Genomic DNA, 24159 nt, shown 5'->3' on the forward strand with positions numbered 1-24159 from the left:
TTTTGGGCAATTTGATTTTGAATCGAACCGAACCGTCAAATGTTCGAATCGCGAATTGCGCGGTTTGAACATTTTCAAACCGTTTTGAATTGACACTTTTGAAAAACTGGCTAGTTCAATGCAGTCTAGTTCAGTTGGATCGGTTTTCGCAGTCCATTGATTTATTTGAACATACCTTAAGATTTGCAAACTCTAGATTAAATAATTATAATTTATTAAATTAAATATCATTAAAATTTAGATTCTCAAAATTTCTTACGTTTTCTAATTTTTTAAAAATAGATTACTAAAATAGAAAATTTAAAATAAATTTAAAATTAAAAATTAAAACACAAAAATAACGCAATCTTAGAATTCAAAAAACAAAAAAAGTTTTCAGACCCATAAATAATTACCCTTATCGTATATTATGTATCACATTAATATATAAATATATAATATATTAATTAAAAATGAAATTTAATATCAAAATAACATTTTCGTTATTTATATACATTAGCAGACATGATCCTTTCGGTCAGATGCAACGTATTTTACACGAGGCCTTATAAATTTATCAACGAAGATGCTGACAGATTAACCGATGCCCGGCCTAAATCAAGCTGCTTTTGGCTTGTCGATGGCCATTTGTTTAATCATCGCAGCCAAGAAAGAATCCCTTGCCATGACAATGACACCTCAATTTGTTGCTTCTCAGCTGTGGGGACTCCTCCTCCCACCGGTTAATGTTTCAATTGATGGTTGGTAATGGTAAGAAAGTCTTGATCGTATTTAGCTTTAGGGTTTCGGAGATTTTTCTATCGGTTCTTGGAAATTCCATTTCAAAATTCATCGAATCTAATCGCATGAAATCGACATTTTACTAATTTTAGTTTAACCGCAACAGTATGTGATGCAATCGGTGGTGGTTAATGAAATCCGTCCCCATGTGCTGGCTCCATCGGCAAGTGATGTTCTTCTTTTCCCTTTTCTTTTCCACTGGACTGTGTTGTTCAAAAAGGAAAGCCGAAACGCAATGGAGTAGAATAAGCACAAATGATTTGGTTGCATAAATTTATTCGAGACGTTGCTGCATTTATTCGGAAAAGAGAACAAGCAAGCAATTATGACGTCCCCAGTCAAGCCAGCCGTAAAAAGAAGAGTTTTGTTTGCTTTGCATTTATGGAGGGAGGGAGATTCCTCACAAACATTGTGGACACAATAAGATTTCATTCTAGTTCTAAAGTATTCCTACTTGAATGCTCATTAAAATATTTTTCTTATGGATAATCATTATATATATATAAGCTATATATTCTAATGGTTTCCAGCGATATCTCATCAATTTTGTCTAATGTGGCAGTTTTTGTTTGTTTGATAAGATTTGGGCGTCTGGCTATGACGAACGGCCTTCCTGAGATGTAAATTTTTACTATTTTTCAGAAACTTTTGTTTTGTACGTCTTGATTGTCCCTCTCTCTCTCTCTCTCTCTCTCCTGTGATTTTTCTTCGTCGCCTGCTGGAGCCACCAGTGGATGTCCACTCAGCATCAATGGCAATTCCATAATTAACTCAAACATCAGGGTGAAGTACGTTACATATCTGATCGACGGCTGGTCCAGCCATCAATATCATTCCTCCGGTTGTTCTGTCCACGACACGAAATATGGAAAGTCAGCAAGGTAGAAGCCAGAGAAACTCTTGGGATTAGCTGTTCCTGTTTCAGATCTTTCAAAATCAATTTCCTTATCCTCCTCTCCCAGTTCGATGATGATGGGTCGATTCCGGGAGAAGTTGGTGGCGTTCTTCAATAACAGATGGCTGGTGTTTGTGGCGGCAATGTGGATTCAATCATGCGCCGGGATTGGGTACTTGTTTGGGAGTATATCGCCTGTGATAAAGACGTCTTTGAATTACAATCAGAGGCAAATTGCGAGGCTGGGCGTGGCCAAGGATCTCGGAGACAGCGTCGGGTTCTTGGCTGGAAGTTTGTGCGAGGTCTTGCCTTTATGGGCTGCTCTTCTTGTTGGAGCTGCCCAAAACTTTGTTGGCTATGGTTGGGTTTGGCTGATCGTCACCGGCCGAGTTCCGGCTTTGCCTTTGTGGGCTGTGAGTATCAACCATTACATTTCTCTCCTGTATCTGGCTTTCGTTTGAGGCCCTTCTTTATTCTTTTTCATTTTGCGAGTCATTCCATCTTTTGAATATCATGTTAGATTTAGTATCAATCTGGCTTGTTGCTAGCCTGGCAAGATGTATATATTTAATCTGAATCTTTACGACTTTGATGTAAGTTCAATTCAGTTGGCAGAATACCGTTTACCTTCTATCGATAAGGAAATCTTGTTTATTCCAACTTTTGGTATTGATCTTGGTGAGAAATAATGATCTCTTCTTAGTACATAATCTGAACACGCAAGGGAGCTCGAAAGACAAGGTCCTTGCAGATAATAAGATTTCATAATTGGTCTTGCTTCTTTGTTTTCTAGATTCGGAGAAGAGTTTTCTATTTTATAAACTACCATGTGCCTCGTCTTCAGAAATTTCTGCATTCAGTTGTCAGTTTTATTTACTATCCTTCTTGTTCGAGTGCTTCTGCTAATTTCTTTACTTCCTCCGGGTTACTGTTAAGACCAGGAAGTTAGCTGCAGGATCTTTCGTTCATAATATGTTGCTTTATTATCCTTTTGATGCTTCTGTAATATTATGCCTGGAATGAATCAAAACTACAGTGAAAAAGGGTCTAAAACTTACCCGTAAATGTCTTTTCTCTGTTATTTATTATGTTTAACGAAATCCCTGGAGCTACTATTGATTGCAAGATTTGGCGAACTCAGTTAGTGGATAGCATGGTGTGCTATATGTGTCTGCTTGCTCTTTTGGCCAAATCTTCTCAAATATTTATGTAATCAGGAACAAACTTTGCCTCTTGCTAGAATTTGAGTTTGCATTATGGGATTCGTTCCTTGTGGTAAATATTCATTTGTAGCAAGTCAACTTGCCGCTGGTGAATTCTAGGGTACCCAAGGGGTATTGGAACCACCCCCCACCCCCACTGCGAACACACCTCAAAATGCACCACAGCCCTTCATGTTATGCCGCACCCCCCCTTGTTTTGGCACTGCACCCCTTGGGTACCGACACCCAAAGGGTACTGTAGAAGGCCCCAAAGTTGCCATATCATGAACCTTTTGGTTTTTATTGTATAAAGTGGTGTTCTGTACAGGAATGAACTGATATTTTGAACTTTTCTTTGAACACCTTATCAGGAGTAAATCTTTTTCTCAGGTGTTTGACCAGAGTTGGAACTTTTCGTTGGTTATTTAATCTGTATACCTGTCAGAGCATTCATTGGATTGTTTAGATCCCTAGAATGTTGAACTTTTACTGATGTTCTAAAGTACCAGAGAAAGTGAAATGCTTCTGTGTACAATGTTCTCGTCTTATTTTCTCCAGCTAAAGTACAATATGAGAAGAAGAAATAGGGACAAATAAGAAAAACCTGAGCACAAATATCTGTGTTGGTATTAGCACAGTGTTAGTAATATCAACAAATCATATCTTTTCTAGATTCATCAGATAAAGGGTGTCCCTGATAAACAAGGCTCTCTACTTTGCGAGAGTCCAGAAACATTATTTTTGCATGCAACCTTACTTTTTTTGACAAAGAGACTGTTTCCACAACTCTAACTCGTGACCTTGAAAGTCATGAAGCAGAAACCTTATAGTTCCTACCAAGGCTCACTCTATATATATATATACAAAATTCAGATATCATATAGGATTTTGTTTAAGTAAATTCCATTATTATACGCTGTTTTGAGGTTACAACACCATCTTCCACAATTCAGTAGGAAACAGTTTCCTTTAAATTCAGCCTGTAAATTTAACATTTTGTTGGGGAAGACTCATTTGTGTGATCAAAACTGCATGGTGATGATTCTCTATATATACATATTTCAGGTAAATGATGATCCAGTTAACCAAAAACAAAAAAGAAAAAAATCAAATGATGGTCTGAAAGAAATTATCTAGTGGCCATCCTAATTTCTTTCAGGATTGCAAAACCTTTATAGCATTGACTTAAACAATTTTTTATATCTTACCTACAAGACACAGTATGAAGTTTGTGATAAATGACCTATGCTTTAATAGCTATTATTCTTTTTTTATGTAATATTTACTTGGGCTCTTTGTAGCGACTCCTTTTTTTAACAATGATTAATGGTCAAATGTATTAAACATTATGTTTGGGAGGACTAAATTCATGCTTTTTTTTCCTCCACTGGAAGAGAGGAGTAAAAGTTGTTCCACACATAGGTTGGAAAGATAATTTATTGTCTATCAGACACCCTAGAGCTTGTAATCGAAGCATTGAATTTCTTTGTTTTGTCAGTTTTCTATGCAAAAACCTTGCAAACAGGAAGAGTTCAACTTTGATTTTTACTTCTTTCCGCATGACTCTCACTTACACTAGCTTTGACATAGGAATCTTACCTCTTGCCTTTTTAAGAAAGTCTGATTTTCATGACCTAAACTGATTCTATAACACTAGGCAGGTAAAACTTGCCAGTTTCCATCACTTCCATATTATGAACTCATATATACAAATAAGCATGGTATTTACAGTTTGACCTCAAGAATTGATTATTGATGCCAAAACAGCTAGGCCATACTTAATTATTGACGCATGTCTCTTGTTGTAGAGAAACACATCTATCAACAACTACATATCAAGTCTTAATTCCACTAGGTGGGGTCAACTACAAGAATTCTAGCTCGCCAATCATCTCTATCCATGGGTGTATTTTCTATAAGGCCCTTATAACAAAAACAACATCTGTCTATACCATTATTATTGATTGGATGACCAGCATGGTAGAAGGTTGATATAGTTATCAGATACTTCTAGTTCTACAGCTAGCTGTTCACCATCTTGCTTTTGTGAGATTGCTAAGTAGTGGCATTGTGCAGATGTGCATTCTTATATTTGTGGGGACTAACGGTGAGACATACTTCAACACAGTAGCATTGGTCTCATGCGTGCAAAATTTTCCAAAAAGCCGGGGCCCTGTGGTGGGAATATTAAAGGGATTTGCTGGGTTAGGCGGTGCAATTCTGACTCAGATATATGCAGTGATCCATTCCCCTGATCATGCATCACTCATATTCATGGTTGCAGTTGGGCCAACTATGGTGGTTATTGCCCTTATGTTCATTGTCAGGCCTGTTGGAGGTCATAAACAAGTTAGGTCATCTGATGGGATGAGTTTCTCATTTATCTATAGTGTGTGCCTCCTTTTGGCTGCTTATTTGATGGCAGTCATGCTTCTCGAAGATTTAATTGATTTGAGCCACACTGTGATCATAATTTTCACAGCCATTTTATTTGGTCTCTTAATAGTTCCTATTTTGATTCCTGTCTCCTTGAGCATTTGCCCTGAGACAAGAGATTCAGAAGAAGCAGCTCTTCTTATTGAACCACAGAAACAAGAAGCCAGCAAATCTGAACGTGATGCAAATGAGGTTATATTTAGTGAGGTGGAGAGTGAGGTGGAAGATGAGAGACGAAAGGGTGTGCAGTCTCTTCCAGCTTCAGAAAGGCAAAAGAGAATCGCCCTACTGCAAACAAAGTTAGCTCAAGCAGCTGCAGAAGGAGCAGTGAGGGTCAAGAGGAGGAGGGGCCCACATAGGGGTGAGGACTTCACCTTGATGCAGGCTTTGATAAAGGCAGACTTTTGGCTAATATTTTTCTCCCTTCTATTGGGGTCTGGATCCGGTTTGACAGTGATTGATAATTTGGGTCAGATGAGCCAATCTTTAGGTTATGACAATACTCATATCTTTGTTTCATTGATTAGCATTTGGAACTTTCTTGGCCGCGTTGGTGGAGGTTATTTCTCTGAGATGATTGTCAGGTATGTTAACATTTCGCTTTCTCAATTATAGATGATTAAACATCATTTGTAATACCAAGCAAAATACAAAAAAAAAAAAAAAAATCATTTGTAATCTGGATCTTTCCTTTTCCTATTTCATTCAACCTTCAACCTCTGATTTCTTGAATAGGGACCATGCTTATCCAAGACCAGTGGCAATGGCTGTTGCCCAAGCCATAATGGTATTTGGGCACTTCTTCGTTGGCATGGGTTGGCCTGGAGCAATGTACATTGGTACTCTGCTGATTGGACTGGGGTATGGCGCACACTGGGCAATCGTGCCAGCTGCTGCCTCTGAATTGTTTGGCTTGAAAAAGTTCGGAGCTTTGTACAACTTTCTCACTCTGGCAAATCCTGCTGGTTCCTTGATCTTCTCTGGCCTGATTGCCAGCACTATATATGACAGTGAAGCCGAGAAGCAAGCCCATCAGCACCATCAACCTCACCGTCAATGGGATCTGGGATCAATATTTTTAGGTAGCCTTGGTGCGGATGAACCACTGAAATGTGAAGGTGCTGTGTGCTTCTTCCTGACATCTATGATAATGTCCGGACTTTGCGTCATTGCAGTTGTTTTAAGTCTGATTCTTGTCCATCGCACCAAGATTGTTTATGCCCACCTTTATGGAAAATCTCGTACCTGACTTGTGGGAAGAGAACCAAGTTCAGAAAATCATTTTGGATTTGAATTGCATTATCAGTATATTTAGGGCAAAGGAGCCGCCAGCCGGCCATTCCACACTGCTTCCAACCATTGTTTCTTAAACTATTGTGAGGAGAGATGGAGGGGAATCATACTCCATAATAGCTCGCCAGAGAATGAGAATCAGAATCAGACATGCTTCTGGGGCATTACAATATATTGCCGTGTAAATGTGCAGTGCCTCGTTGTTCTGTAAGATTTTCTGCTTTGAATGTTGAAATGTTGTATGTTGTCAAAGTTGGGACACTTTCTTGGGGGTAACATTTTGTCGTTAAAGTCTAGTTTTGAAACCAATTCATGATGGAAATATCGTTTGCTGTTTCGACCAAGATTTTCTCCAGCATCAGAGCTTTTGCATTTCTAGCATCAAATCTCGTGTTCAGAATCAATTAGAGTTTGGGTCTTGGGCTCTTAGCTCAGCATCTCACCGCCTGATGGTGACACCCTCTTAGGAGGGAAAGTGTTTGGTCATCATGGCCTTGAGCCATGTAACTGAAGTCACTTAGTAGAACTCTTGTGAGCAATGGAAGTATGAATATATATATATATATATCCATCATTTTCCCCATATATATATCATCAATGCAGAGTACATTATGGTCCTCTTTTTAGTGATACCAAATTGTTCATCTTACAGGACACTTAATTTTAACACTTAAAATGGCACTCTTCTTTATTTATTTACATTAATATGATACATAATATATAAATGCCATTTAAGTCAGAGTGTGCAAACGATTAATTCGATTACTGAATTGATCAAAATTCACTAATTGAACAAATCGAAATGGGTTACAAAATCGAATCAAATTGATTGATTAAATCAAAAAATCAAATTAAAATCATATAAATTGAATCGACCGATTAAATTGAATAAACACAAAAACTAAACAAAATTGAACAAACTAATAGACCAAATAAGCCGAAAAAAACCAAATAACCGAATAACTAACAAAATCAAAGAAATTAAGAACCCCGAAAACCAAAAAAAAAATCCAAAAACTGAATGGATTGTGAATGATAATGGATAAGCTGCATTCTTCTAACAACAATAGTAAAACAATTGAAAAATTAAAACCCTAACTGAAACTCACCCTAGGGCGCTAGTGGGTCGGTCACAAGTCACACGTCGGAGAAGCAAAAGGCATAATGAAAGGAAGGTCGAAGGCGAAAAGGACTCGAATGAGTTGTTTCACCATTTGAGTTGATATGAGACAAAGACAATGATCGTCGGTTGAAAGCTGACGACAAAGGGAAAAGTAGAATATAAGGAAGGTTGATTGACTAAAGATTACGTGAGATAGGAATAATAGTCGTCAGTCGAAGTTCGACAGCAAAAAAAAAAGACAAAACATAAGAAACAAGGAAAGTGAATTGGCCAAAAGTGACACGAAACGAGGATGTTAATTGTCAATTAACAACTGACGATGAAAGGGAAGGCAATAGAAAGAGAAATGTTGAAGACTCAAAGGCGACAACGAATGACGAAAGGTTAGGGTTTCAGATTGAATACTCAAACTTCTTTAGTTTTCTTCTTTCTTTTTTATTTTATTTTCTTATTTTATTCTTCATTATGTGCCATAGAGCAAAAATGACATCATTTTTATAACCACACAAAATAATGATATTTTAAAATTTGATCAATTTGATTAATTCAGTTATTTTCAACTAAAAAAATTAAATTGTAACCAAATAAATGAAATTTAAAAAAAAAATTAATCGAACCAAACTGAATTTAAATAAAAAAATGAACCAAATTGACAATTTTTGTCAGTTCAATTTGATTATTTTGGTTTAATTAAAATTTTGCCAACTAAAGTATTCAAATAATATTTTTAAAATATATTAATATATTTTTGTAGAAAAAAATAAAATTAACAGTCTGACTTAGAAGGTAGCTATTCGGCAACGGAGGACATGGAGTAGGCTTGCATATCGCCCCGTGCCCCAGTCGTGCCGCCGCCTGAGGGGCCCAAAAACTTCGCCGCAGCGAACCCGCCATCGAAACCATATTTCTTTCCTTTCTGCTGCAGAGCAAACGTGATTGGTAGTTCCAGACTCTCACAACAGTCGCGTGGCAATGGAAGTAGAGAACCGATACCCTTTAGGGTTTCCGTACTGGATTCCAGTTCGTCGGCTTTTCGGTCCCGACTCTCCCTTTTTCGCTTCTGGCAATGTCGAGCGAGAGCTTCTAGCCAAACAGGTTCCGTCTCATCTTTTCCTCGTTGTGACGTTTTCTGAATATTCGTCTTCATTTGCGCTTCTTCTCTCGTGCAATTTGCTTTTGATGTGGAGTTGGGAGTTAAATTTCCCGATAGGGCAATTTAACCTCATGTGCATACGCTGAAGTGATCCGTCTGTCTGTGTGGATAGATCTTTTCTCAAGATTCTTTAATTTGAAACGTGTTATACTGTAGTGTGCTAATGAAATGAGTGATAAGTGCAGTGCTTTAGGATTTTCTTTTTTCAATCTGATCATGCTTCTAAAGATGACACGAATTTTATCCATTCAACTGAAAATTCCGACTGCTCGTTGGTTATCTGCGTGGCTTACTATTCGACTGTGTAACAATGATTTTTTCCCGCTTTCCTGGCGAGTGCTGTGAACAAATGGCGGTAACTTCAGATTTAAACAGAGAAAAGCTCAACTTATGTGAAACCTTTTCTTTTCAGGCTTTTTATAGGACAGAGCACTGATCAAAATTTTTATAATGGCTGCAAGTTCCTGGTTTTGAAGTTTGTGCATGATTTAAAATAAGAGAGTACCTAAAACGTGTTAATCTGTGATGTGCTTATTCATATATTTGGTGTCTATTACTTGGCAAGTCTTGTCTTCTATGACGCGTTTGATGTTGCTTTTTTTATTTTTATTTTTGTGGATAATTAAAGGATGTTGATCGCCCCACCCTTCTATTAATTTACTCCGATTGTGCCAGTTACATTTCCAAAACTCAATCTCTAGTTATTCTAAATGATCAGTTCCCTGGTAGATATGTAGTAACTCAATCCTTCTTTGAGCTTTGCGAAGAATGAAATTTAACTTTTTGAAGGTTTCCAGTTGGTAGTGTGATATATCTGTTTATTGTTTGCATACATTTTTATTTTTCATAACGGGGGAAGGGGGGTGGAAGGAATGGATTGAGCAAGCATATTTAGCCCCATGGATATTTGTTTACCTATGCATGAAGGGCAAGTTTCCACTGCACCCCTTCTCTGTATTTATCAAGTGCTTGCCTTAAAGTACTTAGTGTCATGAAATATTTTACTAACTACTAAACTACCATAAAATTTAGGTGAACTACTTTATAACATCTGTGGTCTATGTTTCATATATAACTAATAAAGAAATATTAAATGGAAAACAGAGTATGGAGGCAAACAACATGTCCAAAATGGGAGAATGTTTGTAACTTTTGTGCCTAAATTGGAGTTGAAATGGCTTAATCTTGTTTCAATTCCTTGAATTTTTGGACCCTATATAAAGTTCATTTAAGAAAAGGAGTTACGAACATTATTCAAATGCTTGAAAGAGATATTGTTATTCTTAGTATCCTTCCTACCTGTTTGACAATCCATTCCCATATCTAAGTGTATTATGGTGGAATCAGTATCTTTGCCAAACATGGAGGACTATCCCTCATGTTGGTTGAACCAAAATACCATGAACCACCAACCTCCTTATTGGCTTGGGGTCCAGTTTGGTTCTAATTGCTATAATTGAGTCATGCATCCCTTTGGGGATGATTTAAAAGATATAGAAACCCAAATATTCGTGTTTAATAGCAGCCATATGTTGAAGGCAATCTATTTCTATTACCAAGCTACTTTTCTTTCTTTGTATGCTATTACTTCACTTCAACAAATAAATGAATTAAATGAAGCTAATTACCTCCTAGTGGCTCATAGTGTTTTTTTAACCAATCATGATGGGTAATGCAATTTGCACTTGTCCACCTCCCCCACCCAATAAATAAATAAATAAATAACTACTACTACCAGGCTTATGGTAAAACTACTAAGAGGCTGCACCGACTTAGCTAGCCAACACCTCTAATGGATTACAATATCATGTCTAAATGTAATTCTTCATCTTCCTTTTGTTGTGAGCTCATATACTATTGATGTTTTCAGACCATAGCAAAGCAATTCAGAATTATATTTACTGCACACATTTTGAGCCCTCAACTAAATCCATATTGTTGTTAAATCTTTCAAGAATAATTTATAACTTCTACAACTGTTCTCTTTTTGAATTTGGAAAACTTTGATATTGTATTTTCCAATTTTCCTTTATTTGTGTTAATCTTTAGTTAGCACATGCCGAGGCATGTCTAGGCTCAAGGCTCAGCTGAATACGCCTTGGCACTATGGTGCACCTCATGCTAAGGCACACACCTTTTGCTCCTATGTAATTTTTTTTTATGGACTTGTTAAAATTTAACCAGTAATAACCAGAAAAAATTAAAAGAAATTCGAGAAAACAATAAAACATCCCATTATTTAGTTAAATAGTGTTGGTTATTTGTTATTTATGATTTTATAAGTTTGCATTTTCCTCTTTATAGGTATATATTGAAAATAATGATGTATGAGTGTCTTTGTATAGATTTTTTAAATGTGCTCCTTACTAACAAAAGGATTGCACCTGCTCCTTGAGCCTTCCACCTAGGCTCCAACAACTCTTGCTCCACAGTTCACCTTGCTCCTTTAACAACTATGTTGTATACCCTTATTCCTTTATGTTATCCTTTCTTTCTTTCTTTTTTTTTTTTACTTTATATTCTCAAGTTCCCTTCATATATGCCAAACCTCTGATTGAGTTCTTGTTTTGTTCCTTTCTCAACCACTTTTTGCTTGCTAGAAAAATAGGTATAACTTCCTTTTTAACTTTATTCTGCTGTAAGCTTAGGTCACACTGGAAATAACTGAGGATGAAAAGCAACAGCTTCAAAATATGGACGATGAGGAAAACAGGTATTAGTCATTCTGTGCTATGGTCTTCTCTCCTACTGTGTTGTTTACTAAAAGTCTGTCACGGCCCAGACCATTCAGCTATTTTAAATTTTTTTCTGTTCAGTCTCTTATTGTTTCCTTGCTATGCTAGACTGTATTTTCTTTATTGTAATTGCTGTATTTCCAGTTAGCTATTCTGTTGAAGTAAGGGGCCCACGTGTAAGGCCAGAGAATAGGACAAAAGAGTTCATTGTAACCGCTGAAGGGGGAGTGATCTGCTGCATCCACGCCCATGCCTAGCGACTATATGTAAGGCATGCAAAAACTGAATACAGAATTATCCTATTCTCTCCCCCTACTCTCTCTCTCTCGTATCAATCTTTTCTCTCTTATCTCTCATTGTTCTTTCTATTCTTCCTTCCTAATTCTCCCTATTAGTCCCTTTAATCTCACCGAATCAAGGGAGGTTTATTGTTTCTATCAAGGGCAATAACAATTTGGTATCAGAGCACGGTCCCGGCTTGAGATTGTAGGAGGTCATGGCGGAAGGAACCCGCATGAAGAACATGGAATCCTAGTTGCAACAAGTCGGTTTGTCCATGACTGAAGTCCTGAGGCGGGTCAACTAGCTGGAACTGGGAAATGGTCGTAACCATGAGGCGATCATGGCGATCGTCATAAGCTGGAAGGCTCTATAGCGAGGTTGGAGAGAAGGCTAGATGGAACGTTAGTACAAATGCGGGAGGAGATGGCGCAAATGAGGGAGGAGTTAGGCGCACAACTTCAACAATTCATGCTGATGTTCACATGCCAAAACTCGATAAGTATGGCCCCCTGAATTCCCTCCTAGAGATAGAACGGAACCTCTCTTACGAAACAATAGAACAATATGTAGGCTAGAAACCCCGAACATAGGAGAGGAACAGAATGAGGAGATAGGATCAATGCCGAATAGGGGTTGTGGAGAACATGACCAACGTCAACAACCGAGGTTTCATATGCCCCGGATGGGGATTCCTATCTTCGAAGGAGATAACCCTCGCTGGTGGGTGAGGAAGTGTGAAAGAATGTTCGAATGGTGGCCTTTGTTGTTGCTTATTTTAACAACGTAGTGGATGTCTAGTATCAAGGTTGGACTAGTGTGAGGGATCATCCCACTTGGGGAGAGTTTGCCGAGAAACTTTGTGAGAGGTTTGGAGAAAGAAGCATGTTGGACATTGTTGAAGAGTTCAATAAACTCAGACATGTGGGAGAATTGAAAACATACTTGAAGAGGTTTGAGGAGCTTAGGTCTCTTATGAGCAGCCACGAGCCTTATCTTTCTGAGGCTTATTTCGTATCCAACTTCTTGAGCGGCTTAAGTGATGACCTAAGGCCTATAGTTAAGATGATCAGGCCTCGAACAGTTGAACAAACAGTGGAGAGTGCTTGACTGCAAGAGATCGTAGTGGAGGCCTTGATGAAGAAGCAGAGGCAGTAAAATAAGGCTATGATCATGGGAACCTCCCATCAAGGAGGGAAGGGGCCAAACCGTGAGTTGGTGGGGAGCAACTCGGGCTAGGCCACCAGGGGTTCCCCACTCAAATGGGAAATTCAATGATCAGAGGAGACAACCCGACTTGTGTTTTAGATGTGTTGATGCGAGGATAAGTATTTTCCTGGGTATCAATATAGGTGACAGATTCTCCTATTGGAAGGCGACTCAGAGAAGGGATAGGAAGGAGGAGAAAGAACTGAGGAGTGTAATGATTCGGGAGAGGAAGACAACGGTGAAATCTCACTCCATGCGTTAAAAGGGGTGACCAACAACAAAATAATCAAAGTAGAAAGGAAGGTGAAGGATAAGAGCCTAATGATTTTGATAGATAGCGGAAGCACACACAACTTCCTTGATGAAGGCACTGCTAGAAGATTGAAGTGCCTATTCTCGGACACTCAACCCTTGAGTGTCACAATAGCTAATGGGGGAAGAGTGCTAAGTAATTCAGCATGCCACGAGTTCAATTGGGAGATGCAAGGAGAGGAGTTTGAAGCTGACTTCAGGTTGTTGCAATTAGGAGGGTGTGACGTGGTCTTAGAGGTTGACTGGATGAAAGGGGTAAACTCCATCAGTTTTGACTTTATTCTAATGGAGGTGTCCTTCGAAAAAGGAGGGAAAAGGATTACCCTACGAGGGGGAAGGGAAACGGGTACCTGCAAGATGATAGCAGGGAAGAGCTTGCATAAAGCCATTATGAGCAAATGGAGCAAGCTGACTCAACTATTTTCGATTGTGGCAATGGAGGAAGGGCCTGGAAAAATGATGCGTGGGAAGCTAGCTTTGTCAATCAACAGTGAGAAAATGGGCCAAGTGCACTCTAACTACCTTATTGATAAATTGTTGGTTGAATTTGAGGACTTATTTGCTGAGCCTAATACCCTACCTCCCACTTGCAACCTCGACCATTCTATTAACCTCAAGCCCGATTTTGAACCCGTAAACATTAGGACCTACCGGTACTCTCCCACTCAAAAAACATAAATTGAAAGAATGGTCAGAGAGATGTTAAACCAATCCTTCATAAGACTCAACCACAACCCTTTCGCCTCACCAATCCTTTTAGTAAAAAAGAAAGATGGTTCTTGGCATTTTTGTGTAGACTACCGGCAATTAAATGCCCAGACTATAAAAGATAAATTCCCTATCCCATTTGTAGAAGATCTAATGGATGAGCTACATAATGCCACCATTTTTTCCAAGGTAGACCTTAGATCAGGCTACCACCAAATCAAAATGAAACCTGAAGATGTCCATAAAACTACTTTTAGAACCCATGATGGATACTTTGAATTTTTGGTGATGCCCTTTGGGCTTACCAATGCCCCAGCCACCTTCCAATCTCTTATGAATCGAGTTTTTGAGCCATATTTGATAAAGTTCATACTAGTATTCGTTGATGATATTCTTGTTTATAGCCCAAACTTAGAACAACATTTATCCCATTTGAGAACCACCCTAGAAGTCCTCAAATCTAACCAGTTTTTCATCAAAAGGTCTAAGTATTCCTTTGGGCAAGATCAGGTGGAATATTTGGGCCACATAATATATGGGGAGGGAGTTAGAATGGATTCGAAGAAAGTGGAAGCCATGGTCAAGTGGCCCAAACCCACAACCTTAAAGGCTTTGAGGGGATTCCTTGGCCTAACCGACTACTATAGAAGATTTGTTAAGGGATATGGAGTCATAAGCAAACCACTAACTAATCTCTTGAAGAAGGGAAACTTCAAATAAGGGGAGGAAGCTGAAAAAGCCTTTCAAAAGCTTAAAGAAGCAATGAGTGCAATGCCAACTTTAGGATTGCCCGACTTTAATGAACCCTTTGTATTGGAGACTGATGCTTGTGGAGTGGGTATAGGGGCAGTCCTAGTGCAGAAAAGGAGGCCACTGGCATTCTTGAGCCAGGCCTTAAGCATAAGGCACTTGGGATTGAGTATTTATGAGAAGGAGTTCCTAACCGTGTTAATGGCTGTGGACAAGTGGTGGCATTACTTAGAAGGAGGGAAATTTATTATTAAAATAGATCATGAAAGTCTCAAATTTTTACTGCAACAGAAATTACAGACTCAATTGCAAAAGAGGGGAATGACCAAGTTAATGGGACTTGATTACTCAATACAATATAGGTGAGGCAAAGAAAATGTAGCTGTTGATGCATTATCGAGGTGTCAAGAGGAGGGCAGTGTGGCAGTCGTCACAACGGTGGTGCCGGAGTGGTGTTAAGAAGTTATTGAGAGCTATGCCAACAATGATCAGATAAAGGAGCTAATGGAAAGGTTAGTGATGGAACCTAAGGGGGCTAGAGATTACACCCTAACGGAAGGGATGTTGAGGTTCAAGGGCAAGATTGTCATGGGGGGTGAAGGAGACCTTAGGCAAAAAGTCCTATAGTCCTTTCATGAATCACCAGTGGGAGGACATTCTAGAATCCAAAATACCTACCTCAGAGTTAAACAATTACTCTATTGGTCCAAAATGAAAATGGATGTAAGGAGCTTCGTGCTAGCATGTGATATATGCAAGAGATGTAAACTGGAGAATGTGGCTTTCCCCGGGCTCCTACAACCCCTACCCATACCTAATCAAGCTTGGATTAGTGTGTCCATGGATTTTATCGAGGGGTCTTCCAAAATCAGAAGGGAGGGACAACATTATGGTGGTGGCAGACAGGTTCACAAAATTTGCTTAGTTTATAGGGTTGGTCCACCCTTATACAGCCAAGGAAATAGCAAGGGTATTTATGGACAAAGTGGTGTCACAGTATGGGGTGCCCGGGACCATTATATCAAACCGTGACAAGATGTTTACAAGTCATTTTTGGCAAGAGCTTATGGGATCCATGAGAGTTAAGTTCAACATGTCAACAACATATCACCTTCAAACGGATGAGCAAACCGAGAGGGTTAATCAGGTGTTGGAAACCTACTTACAGTATATGTGTATCCAGCAACCCAAGAATTGGCATCATTGGTTGGCCTTGGCACAATGGTGGTATAACTTTACTTATCACACATTTCTAAAAATGTCCCCATTTGAGGTGTTGTATGGATACAAACCACCACTGTTACCTGGCATAGGAGGGCACGCTATAGAAATGTCAATGGGAGAGTATCTACAGCAAAGAAGGGTAATCTTGCAACAATTAAAATAGGAATTGGCCTCTGCTCAGAATCGAATGAAGCAACAAGCAGACAAAAAAATGAGTGACCGTGAATTGGAGGTGGGAGAAAAGGTGTATCTAAGGTTAAGATGCCCACACTTGAAGGCCATCAGTCAGGGACCAATATCCAAGTTAAGCCCCAAGTATTTGGTCCGTTCAACATAACAGATAAAATAGATAAAGTGGCCTACAAACTCAAGTTACCTAAAGGCACCCACATACATCTAGTTTTCCATGTGTCCCTTTTAAAGAGATCAACTGAAGTTGAGCCAGTCAATCCAACTCTACCTACACTGCCTAAGGAGAAGGAAATCCAGATGGAGCCAGAAGCCATCGTGGACAGGAGAGTGGTATACAATCAAGGGGTTCCCCTCATCCAAGTATTGGTGAAATGGGAGCACCGAGATAGGAAGGACAACACTTGGGAGTATTTGCCAAGCCTACCCCAACGTTTTCCAAGGGCTGTGAGTCTCCTCAGCATTTCTCGATGACAAGAAACATTTATAAGGGAGGAGAAATTGTCATGGCCCAGACTATTTGGCTATTTTAATTTTTTTTCTGCTCAGTCTCTTATTGTTCCTTGCTATGCTAGACTGTATTTTCTTTATTGTAATTGCTGTATTTCCAGTTAGCTATTCTGTTAGTAAGGGGGCCACGTGTAAGGCCAGAGAATAGGACAAAAGAGTTTGTTGTAACTGCTGGAGGGGGAGTGATCTGCTGCATCCACGCCCATGCCGAGCGACTATATGCACTCATCCCATTCCATGGGAGAAGGCATGCAAAAACTGAATACAGAATTATCCTATTCTCTCCCCCTCCTCTCTCTCTCTTATCTCTCACTGTTCTTTCTATTCTTCCTTCCTAATTCTCCCTATTAGTCCCTTGAATCTCACCGAGTCAAGGGAGGTTTATTGTTTCTGCCAAGGGCTGTAACAAAGTCATGTTTTCTTGTTTTTTTATGCAATACAGAATTTAGTCCTACCATGGTTGACAGTAGCAGTTATTATTATTGTTTTTGGAACAAATACCTTGAAGAAATTATTTTTAAAGATTGACTGTACAAGGCTGTTATTTTCATAAACAGCATTGTTGATGTGAGAAAGCTTCTATTATGAAGTTCAACCTGTAAAATATCCATTTCATTTGCCTGCCATACCTTTAGTATATGAGGGGCTTGTAAAATCTATCAATTTTTTTTTTTTTTTTTTTCGGGGTGGGGGGAGTGTTAAGTAGATCACATTAAAGTGGGGTAACCCTGTCAAAGTAAAATCTGTTATTAATCTGTTATGCATTTTTTTCATTTCTGAATAAACTGAAAGTGCTAGTTTCTTGTGCCTTCAGTTTCTTTTGAGTTATGCTTGTACTGCTAGGTGAGGAAAAAACATGAAGTTCCCTTGCTTTTTACGTTTTGAAAGGGAATGAAACTTCTTCCTCCTTGAGTCCACAAGTGCTACCATGGGATGAATACTTCAAGATATATTGATCATATTGATAGTCTTGTTTTTCTTTGTTTAACTCATCTGCCAAGCATCATTCGCTATAAAGACTAAAGCTTCCTAATGGGTTCTATGATTGTAACAAACTTACAAGTTCGGTAAGTAAACTGCCAAAACTAAAAGTTGGTTATAAAATGTGAAACCTAAAAGTTCGGTTAGTGAATTGCTAATATTAAAAGTTCATTCTAGAATTGTAACAAGCCTAAAAGTTTAGTTTTGTTTTTGTAATTTATCCATAATTTAATTTCAAAACTGATATTGTATGATTTCTAAGCATTTAGTATTCTATCCAATCTTGATGATAGTTCAGTCAGCTCGTTTTTCCAGAAAATTGATGCTAAGAAAACTAAACTATGCAAACTAGCACTTCTATATATTCCATGAATACTGATACCATACTATTCTTACAGTTACAGACCATAAAAGTCATTCTATTTTGTTGAAATATATCTCTCTTTTACGTAGACATGTTTTTGGCAGAATATAAATACATGTATATAATGCTGAACTTTTCCGTGTGCTCCATTCACCAAAACTTCGGCATTGTGGAGTGCTAGAAAAATGTTTGTAAATGATAAAGAACAGGTTCTGTTTTTTTTTTTCAATCCACTTCATTTATATGCAGTAGCTTCCAATTTAATGCTAAATGATTTACTTCTCTGAGACTATTTATTTGCCAGGGAAATATTTTGCCCTGTTGTTGGTTGTGGTGCTCGCTTGAGTTCTTTGTATGGCTTTGAGGATCATTACAATGCACGGCACACTGCCTCTTGCTCAGTTTGTTCTAGAGTGTTCCCCACATCTCGCCTGCTTGGTATACATGTGTCTGAAGTACATGATTCGTTCTTTCAAGCAAAAGTTGCCCGTGGTTTTGCAATGGTAAGGTGTTCTCTGTCATCTTTTTTGGGAATTGTCTGCACTGTGCTCGGTTGGCTGTGTTTTGCATCTGACCTTAGCTAGCAGCCACATGATTTTCCTGGCAGTTCTTCCTCCATAATATTTGATGTGATTTCATGCTTTGTGATTAATATGCTTGTATGCGTGAATGGCGTGTGTCATCATATTTAATATACTTGCGGTTCCATATAATTTTGAAAATTGTTTGTAATTGGTGCCATTTCATCGGAAATATTTTTGCGGTGGTTCTCATCATGTCATTGTAGGTGTAATCATCAGTAGAGCAAATAGAAGTTCCACAGTAGTGTTCAACATTCATTTTCATATGTCCTTGTCTAGATACTAATAATACTAACATCAAGTATGTGTAATCAATGCAATAGTATGAATGCCTGGTTGAAGGCTGTGGTACGAAGCTGAAGAGTTACAAAAGTCGACAGCAGCATCTTGTAGATAAGCATAGGTTCCCTGCTTCATTTGAATTCTTTAAGAAGGCCCACCCATCAAAGAAACAGAGGCAGAAGTACCAACACAAGCAATGGGTTCACAAGAGGGAGGAGGCTTCAAGTGCAATGCAAGTAGAAGAAGCAACCATTGACGGCCTAGTTTCAGCAGTCTCTAACTTGAGCACATCGGATAATTCTCCATCCTCCGTCAGCTTTGGCCGGCGTCACACTCGCGGCTTGACTTTTGTCCCCCGAGCCGTTCAGCGTGACAGAAAGGCAGAAACGAAGAGATAGCATAGCCAGCATGCTTTAAGAAATCCTGGGGGCATCTCTTTGCAAGTCAGGTTACGCCCAAAGCCATCCAGCAGCATTCAGATGCATCATTCTACCATGTCAATGTGCACTTTCACGGTGCTGATATTGGCTTGAGGGGGGGGGGGGGGGGGGGGGGGCGTTACTTGTTAGACAGATATCGACTACCTTGTATGATGGTTGATTTGGTTAACCGCAGCATGTCCATAAAATCGGCTTTGGTGAGTTTGTCATCATTTTCGTCCACTTAATTGAGCTGCTTTGTATACTTCCCTTGGAAGTTGTCTATTTTGGCTTTCTTCTTATCGTGACAAGGACGTAGAATCAAAGTTCTCTTCCATCGAGGGTGGTATAATATTTATGTGTTTCAGTTATTTAGCAGATTTAGATTTGTAATCAATTATTCAGTAAGAATAATAAGATATAAATCCAAATCATAATAAGAATAGGTTAGAAATCTAAATTGTAGTGATCAAAGGTAATATGTATATATTGCTATTTTTTGTTTAATTATTTTAACACTGTGGGCTCCATGTTATTTAATAATTTTAACTTAATGCTTTGTGCATATTTTGAGTGGTATTAGTAAATAAATATAAAAAAAAAATTATTTTTGTCCATCGTTTTAAGATATAGTAATAACTTTATAAAGAATATAATTATTTGATAGAGATAGTGATGAAGAATTTGGAATTAATATAATAATTAATAATCCCACTCAATGAGATTACGGATTATGATGGATCTAAATTATAGTTTATCTTTAATAATAATAATAATAATAAACCCACTATGTCAAATTTTAATCTGATTTGGAAATTGGAAATAAATTGAATGTTAATAATACGTGCAGGGCGTTTACGTCAAACAACATCAAAATATCGACGCTATAAAGAGCGTGGGAAGGGTCGGGCTCTCGTCAAATCCTTTTAGTTCTCGTCTTCTCTCGCTTCCTCTCTTTTAGATCGATCTCTCCGTGCGTGTTGTCCGGATTCTCCTGTTCAGAAGATGGACGCCTTGGATTCCGTATTCGATCCGCTTAGAGAGTTCGCGAAGGACAGCGTTCGCCTCGTCAAGCGATGCCACAAGCCCGATCGCAAAGGTAAAAGCAAAACACATCAATCTCCCCTTTCTCCTCTTTTAGGGTTTTGATGTCGATCATTGTATCCAATCCGATGGTGTTCATTTAGCATGAGCAGTTTCCTAGTTCATGTTGATGGATCTAATCCGATCTGGCTTGCTTTTTCTTGTTTTTGTACAGAATTCACCAAAGTTGCTGTCCGTACAGCGATTGGTTTCGTCGTGATGGGATTCGTGGGCTTTTTCGTCAAGTTGATTTTCATCCCCATCAACAACATCATAGTTGGATCTGGTTGAGGTAATCAGATCCTCTATGTTATTCACTTATTGGCTTTAGCGTTCGATATGGAGTTGGAGCTAGCTTCAGTCAAGTTCTCCCGTTATCGTAGTTTTTTCTTTTGGTGAACGAATTATGCACAATGAACTGGATTTTTTCTTTTATTTTGAGTTTGTAGTTCAATTTAAATTCCTTGGGCAACTATTTCTCTTAGCAAGAATTTTCTGTTCAAATTCTGAATTTTTCTGTTTAATTTCCCTTTAGCAAGTAAACTGCATATCTGAATGTAGTTTCATATTTGGCGTTCTCTTATCAAGAGTATGTACCCTGGTCCTTTAAACCTATGGTGTTCACTGTATAGTTGTCAATACCGTATCAGACAAGGTACTGATTTTATGGTGATATGATACAATACTGGGGTACTATTTCGGATATATCCTTATATACTAATAATAATATATACTATAAAAAATATGAATAACATAACAAGGCTCATTCTCATTAGGTGGGGTCAATTATATAATGTTTAACTCGCTATTTATTTCTATCTTTGATTGTACCTTCTGGAAGGCTCCTATAACTCATATCATATAAATATATCAAAAATTTCAATAAAATTTAAAAGATGGCATTGTAGAAGTATAAAAACTATGTCTATTACCTAAGGAAAAAAAGAACTATGCCTACTATTAAGAACATATCCTAATGGACAATTTAACATGACTTAAAATATAATAATGTATTCAAATCAACATAACAACTCGTCTAAATCCCCATTTTGACTTTCCTAGACATTCAAAGTTTTGAAACATATAAATTCAACACAATGAGTTGTATTTTTATACAATCAAATCATTTATAACAGTGCTTGTTTTATAAATGCATATGTATTTTACAACAGTGTTCAAAAATAAAAAATAAAAAGCTTGGTTCCTGGTCTGAGAGACTTATCAGAGAGGTCTCTGATCCATATAAAAAATAGAGATCGATTTGGTTGAATGCAGCAAGAGACACAGTGAGACAGTGAGGGCAAGAAATCGAGAAGGCACTGCGTGTGAGAGTGAATTGTATCAGACTAGCTGGTTCAACCAAAAAACCAGGAACCAGTTGATGGACCAATCCAGTTGTAACCATAATATCAGCCAGTAACTGATGAACTGGCCAGTTATACAAATACAATTTTGACAAAAGATTTTATACTATGGTCATCTATTTGGCATTGCTTTGTAAAAGGTTAGTAGCGAGCTAAGAAAAAAGTAGTTTGCTTTGTCTTACAGCTTTGTTTTTCATTGATTCAGTTGAAGTTTTCCATATCAATCAAACCAGATGACTTCAGAACATTATATGCTGAGTGTGCATCATTTTCTGTTGGCAAGTTTTTGCATATTTGCTTTATATCAAACGGTTTTTGAACAATTTCGAAATGTTTAGTGGGTCACTTTGTAGGTTGGTTTGGGTAAAAACAATAGGAACTGAATACTGATTATGAATTTTTCAGAAACTTGGAATGAGGGCCTATTCTGCTATTAGAATTGAACGGGCAAACTGAATTGGTTAGATCAGTCTGGTTATCAGGTCTCTGAGGTTGAATGTGCTCTACTAGGCGGATACTGTTTTTAGCTTCTTGCCAACCTGTTTCGTGTCAACTCAAAGCCTAATTGAAGCTTATTAGTGTTTAGTGTGTGAATACCCTTTTAGATTTACCCCGTTATTGTCAGGACCCAAGGGTATAGAAATAATTGTTCAAATAAATGTAATTCTTCTTTGTTGTATTGGCTCTATTTTGTGTTTATGACCTTTAACTGCTTTTTGCTGGAGGTATGTTTTTGTGTTTCTTGGGTTTACCTAGGTTAGTGATTTACATTTGATTTCAAAATTTTGCTATTTTGGAAGGGAAAGTATAATGTTGTTAGAAAAATTCACAATGATGATCATCAATGTGATTACGATACTCCGTCATTGCCAAAGGGATAGCTTGTGCTTTTCAATATGGAAAGGAGATTTAGCTTTTACTTTCTACCCAATTGTTTTTTGTTTAATATCTTGTATTTTTGTTCCTTTCTAAAAGATATTTGTGTTAAGGTAGGTAAATCCTGTATATCCTTTAGATTAAAAGGCCAATTTGCAAAATCCTGCCAGATCCCAAAGAAATGATATATATGTTTTTGGAGGACTGTATTTGTGTGAACATGTCGATTGATTAAATCAAGCTACTTGTGCTTTAACTAGATTTGGCTCAGTGAAATTTTTGTTTGAGACCATGAGCTAAAATCAAGATAAACCTAGGCAGAATTTGGAGATCGTTAATGTTAAAGCATGATTGAATTTGCTGAATAAGTTAAGAAACGCGTTTAGAACTACATAAGTATCTGAGAAACTTAGTTTGATGGTCTTGTTAGCATTAGGTGGCTTGAAATGTGTACAAACAAGGTTACATTCAGCCAAGGTTGTCTATATCCCTACTTTAGTAGTAGTTCCCTATTCTGTCGAATGGATATGTATAGCTGCACGAAAAACCATACTTTCAGCCCAGGTTGTCTATATCCCTACTTTAGTAGTAGTTCCCTATTCTGTCGAATGGATATGTATGGCTGCACGAAAAACCATACTTTCAGCCCAGGTTGTCTATATCCCTACTTTAGTAGTAGTTTCCCTATTCTGTCGAATGGATATGTATGGCTGCACGAAAAACCAGACTTTCATTTCCTATCCACCTACCCAAGGTGACATTCCTATTTCATTTTTTAATTTGTTATTATTATTGCTGGTTTATGCAGGTTAAAAATTATTTTTCATTACTCTTGATTATTTTTTATTTGTTATCATTTTTTCTTGATTTGTTCAAAAGTTTGCTGGTTTTCTTTGATCTACTGATTTCTTTTTAAAATCTACAGGTTGGATTTAGGTGGTGGTTAGGCACAAGCACGGCGGCAATGATTTAAACTAATGCAGGATCTTCTTCCAAATATGTCATTACCTATGAACAACTAATTTCAATGATCGTTTTAAACGTAGTTTGTTTTAGCCTGCACGCCCTTATTTTTAAACTTTTGTTCTCTGAGCTGATTCTATTGATACTCACGCCGGTATGACCTTTTAAACAGAATTCGTCTCTTTTGTTGAGCTGATCTAAACTGCTTGGATCCAGCTTTTCGGGCTTATTTTGTTTCTTGTCTTTGCACTTGCCATTCAGAGAGTTGAAAATTCTGGAGGAAGTCTGGAATTAGTAATATATGTGTATATATATATATATATAATTGAAATTTTTGAGATGATTTTTTAGAAATAATTTACAGATGTAATATAACAATTATATGGAATATTTTATTCTATACCTGAGGCCTGAGGGCATCTCTGTTCTCTCCGTGGACAAGGCCCGG

At 37.9% G+C, this 24159-nt stretch overlaps 3 protein-coding genes across 3 annotated transcripts; all 3 read left to right on the top strand.

The window, feature by feature from the left end:
• Positions 1-1464: 1464 nt before the first annotated feature.
• Positions 1465-7213, top strand: LOC127804724 (protein NUCLEAR FUSION DEFECTIVE 4-like). Its single transcript, XM_052341682.1, has 3 exons — positions 1465-2088; positions 4954-5897; positions 6049-7213. The coding sequence occupies exons 1-3, from the start codon at positions 1747-1749 to the stop codon at positions 6560-6562; spliced, it is 1800 nt and encodes a 599-aa protein (XP_052197642.1). The 5' UTR covers positions 1465-1746; the 3' UTR covers positions 6563-7213.
• Positions 7214-8514: 1301 nt separating this feature from the next.
• Positions 8515-19543, top strand: LOC127803827 (uncharacterized). The gene is made up of 4 exons (XM_052340366.1): positions 8515-8824; positions 11531-11595; positions 18448-18646; positions 19048-19543. The coding sequence occupies exons 1-4, from the start codon at positions 8702-8704 to the stop codon at positions 19402-19404; spliced, it is 744 nt and encodes a 247-aa protein (XP_052196326.1). The 5' UTR covers positions 8515-8701; the 3' UTR covers positions 19405-19543.
• A 795-nt stretch (positions 19544-20338) lies between these two features.
• On the top strand, positions 20339-23913 carry LOC127803828 (protein transport protein Sec61 subunit gamma). The gene is made up of 3 exons (XM_052340367.1): positions 20339-20524; positions 20684-20800; positions 23674-23913. Exons 1-2 carry the CDS (start codon positions 20431-20433, stop codon positions 20797-20799), a joined length of 210 nt encoding a protein of 69 aa, XP_052196327.1. The 5' UTR covers positions 20339-20430; the 3' UTR covers position 20800; positions 23674-23913.
• Positions 23914-24159: the final 246 nt, after the last annotated feature.

This window comes from Diospyros lotus, chromosome 6 (genome assembly GCF_014633365.1).
Source record: "Diospyros lotus cultivar Yz01 chromosome 6, ASM1463336v1, whole genome shotgun sequence".
NCBI classification, from domain to species: domain Eukaryota; kingdom Viridiplantae; phylum Streptophyta; class Magnoliopsida; order Ericales; family Ebenaceae; genus Diospyros; species Diospyros lotus.

Bases quoted from the DNA above. Each gene is read 5' to 3' on its own strand.
- LOC127803827 (XM_052340366.1), top strand. From the start codon at position 8,702: ATGGAAGTAGAGAACCGATACCCTTTAGGGTTTCCGTACTGGATTCCA. The intron at 11,596-18,447 runs GTATTAGTCATT...TTTATTTGCCAG, and splicing joins ATGGACGATGAGGAAAACAG to GGAAATATTTTGCCCTGTTG. The intron at 18,647-19,047 runs GTAAGGTGTTCT...TCAATGCAATAG, and splicing joins TTGCCCGTGGTTTTGCAATG to TATGAATGCCTGGTTGAAGG.
- LOC127803828 (XM_052340367.1), top strand. From the start codon at position 20,431: ATGGACGCCTTGGATTCCGTATTCGATCCGCTTAGAGAGTTCGCGAAG. The intron at 20,525-20,683 runs GTAAAAGCAAAA...GTTTTTGTACAG, and splicing joins CCACAAGCCCGATCGCAAAG to AATTCACCAAAGTTGCTGTC.
- LOC127804724 (XM_052341682.1), top strand. From the start codon at position 1,747: ATGATGATGGGTCGATTCCGGGAGAAGTTGGTGGCGTTCTTCAATAAC. The intron at 2,089-4,953 runs GTGAGTATCAAC...GGCATTGTGCAG, and splicing joins CGGCTTTGCCTTTGTGGGCT to ATGTGCATTCTTATATTTGT. The intron at 5,898-6,048 runs GTATGTTAACAT...TTTCTTGAATAG, and splicing joins TTCTCTGAGATGATTGTCAG to GGACCATGCTTATCCAAGAC.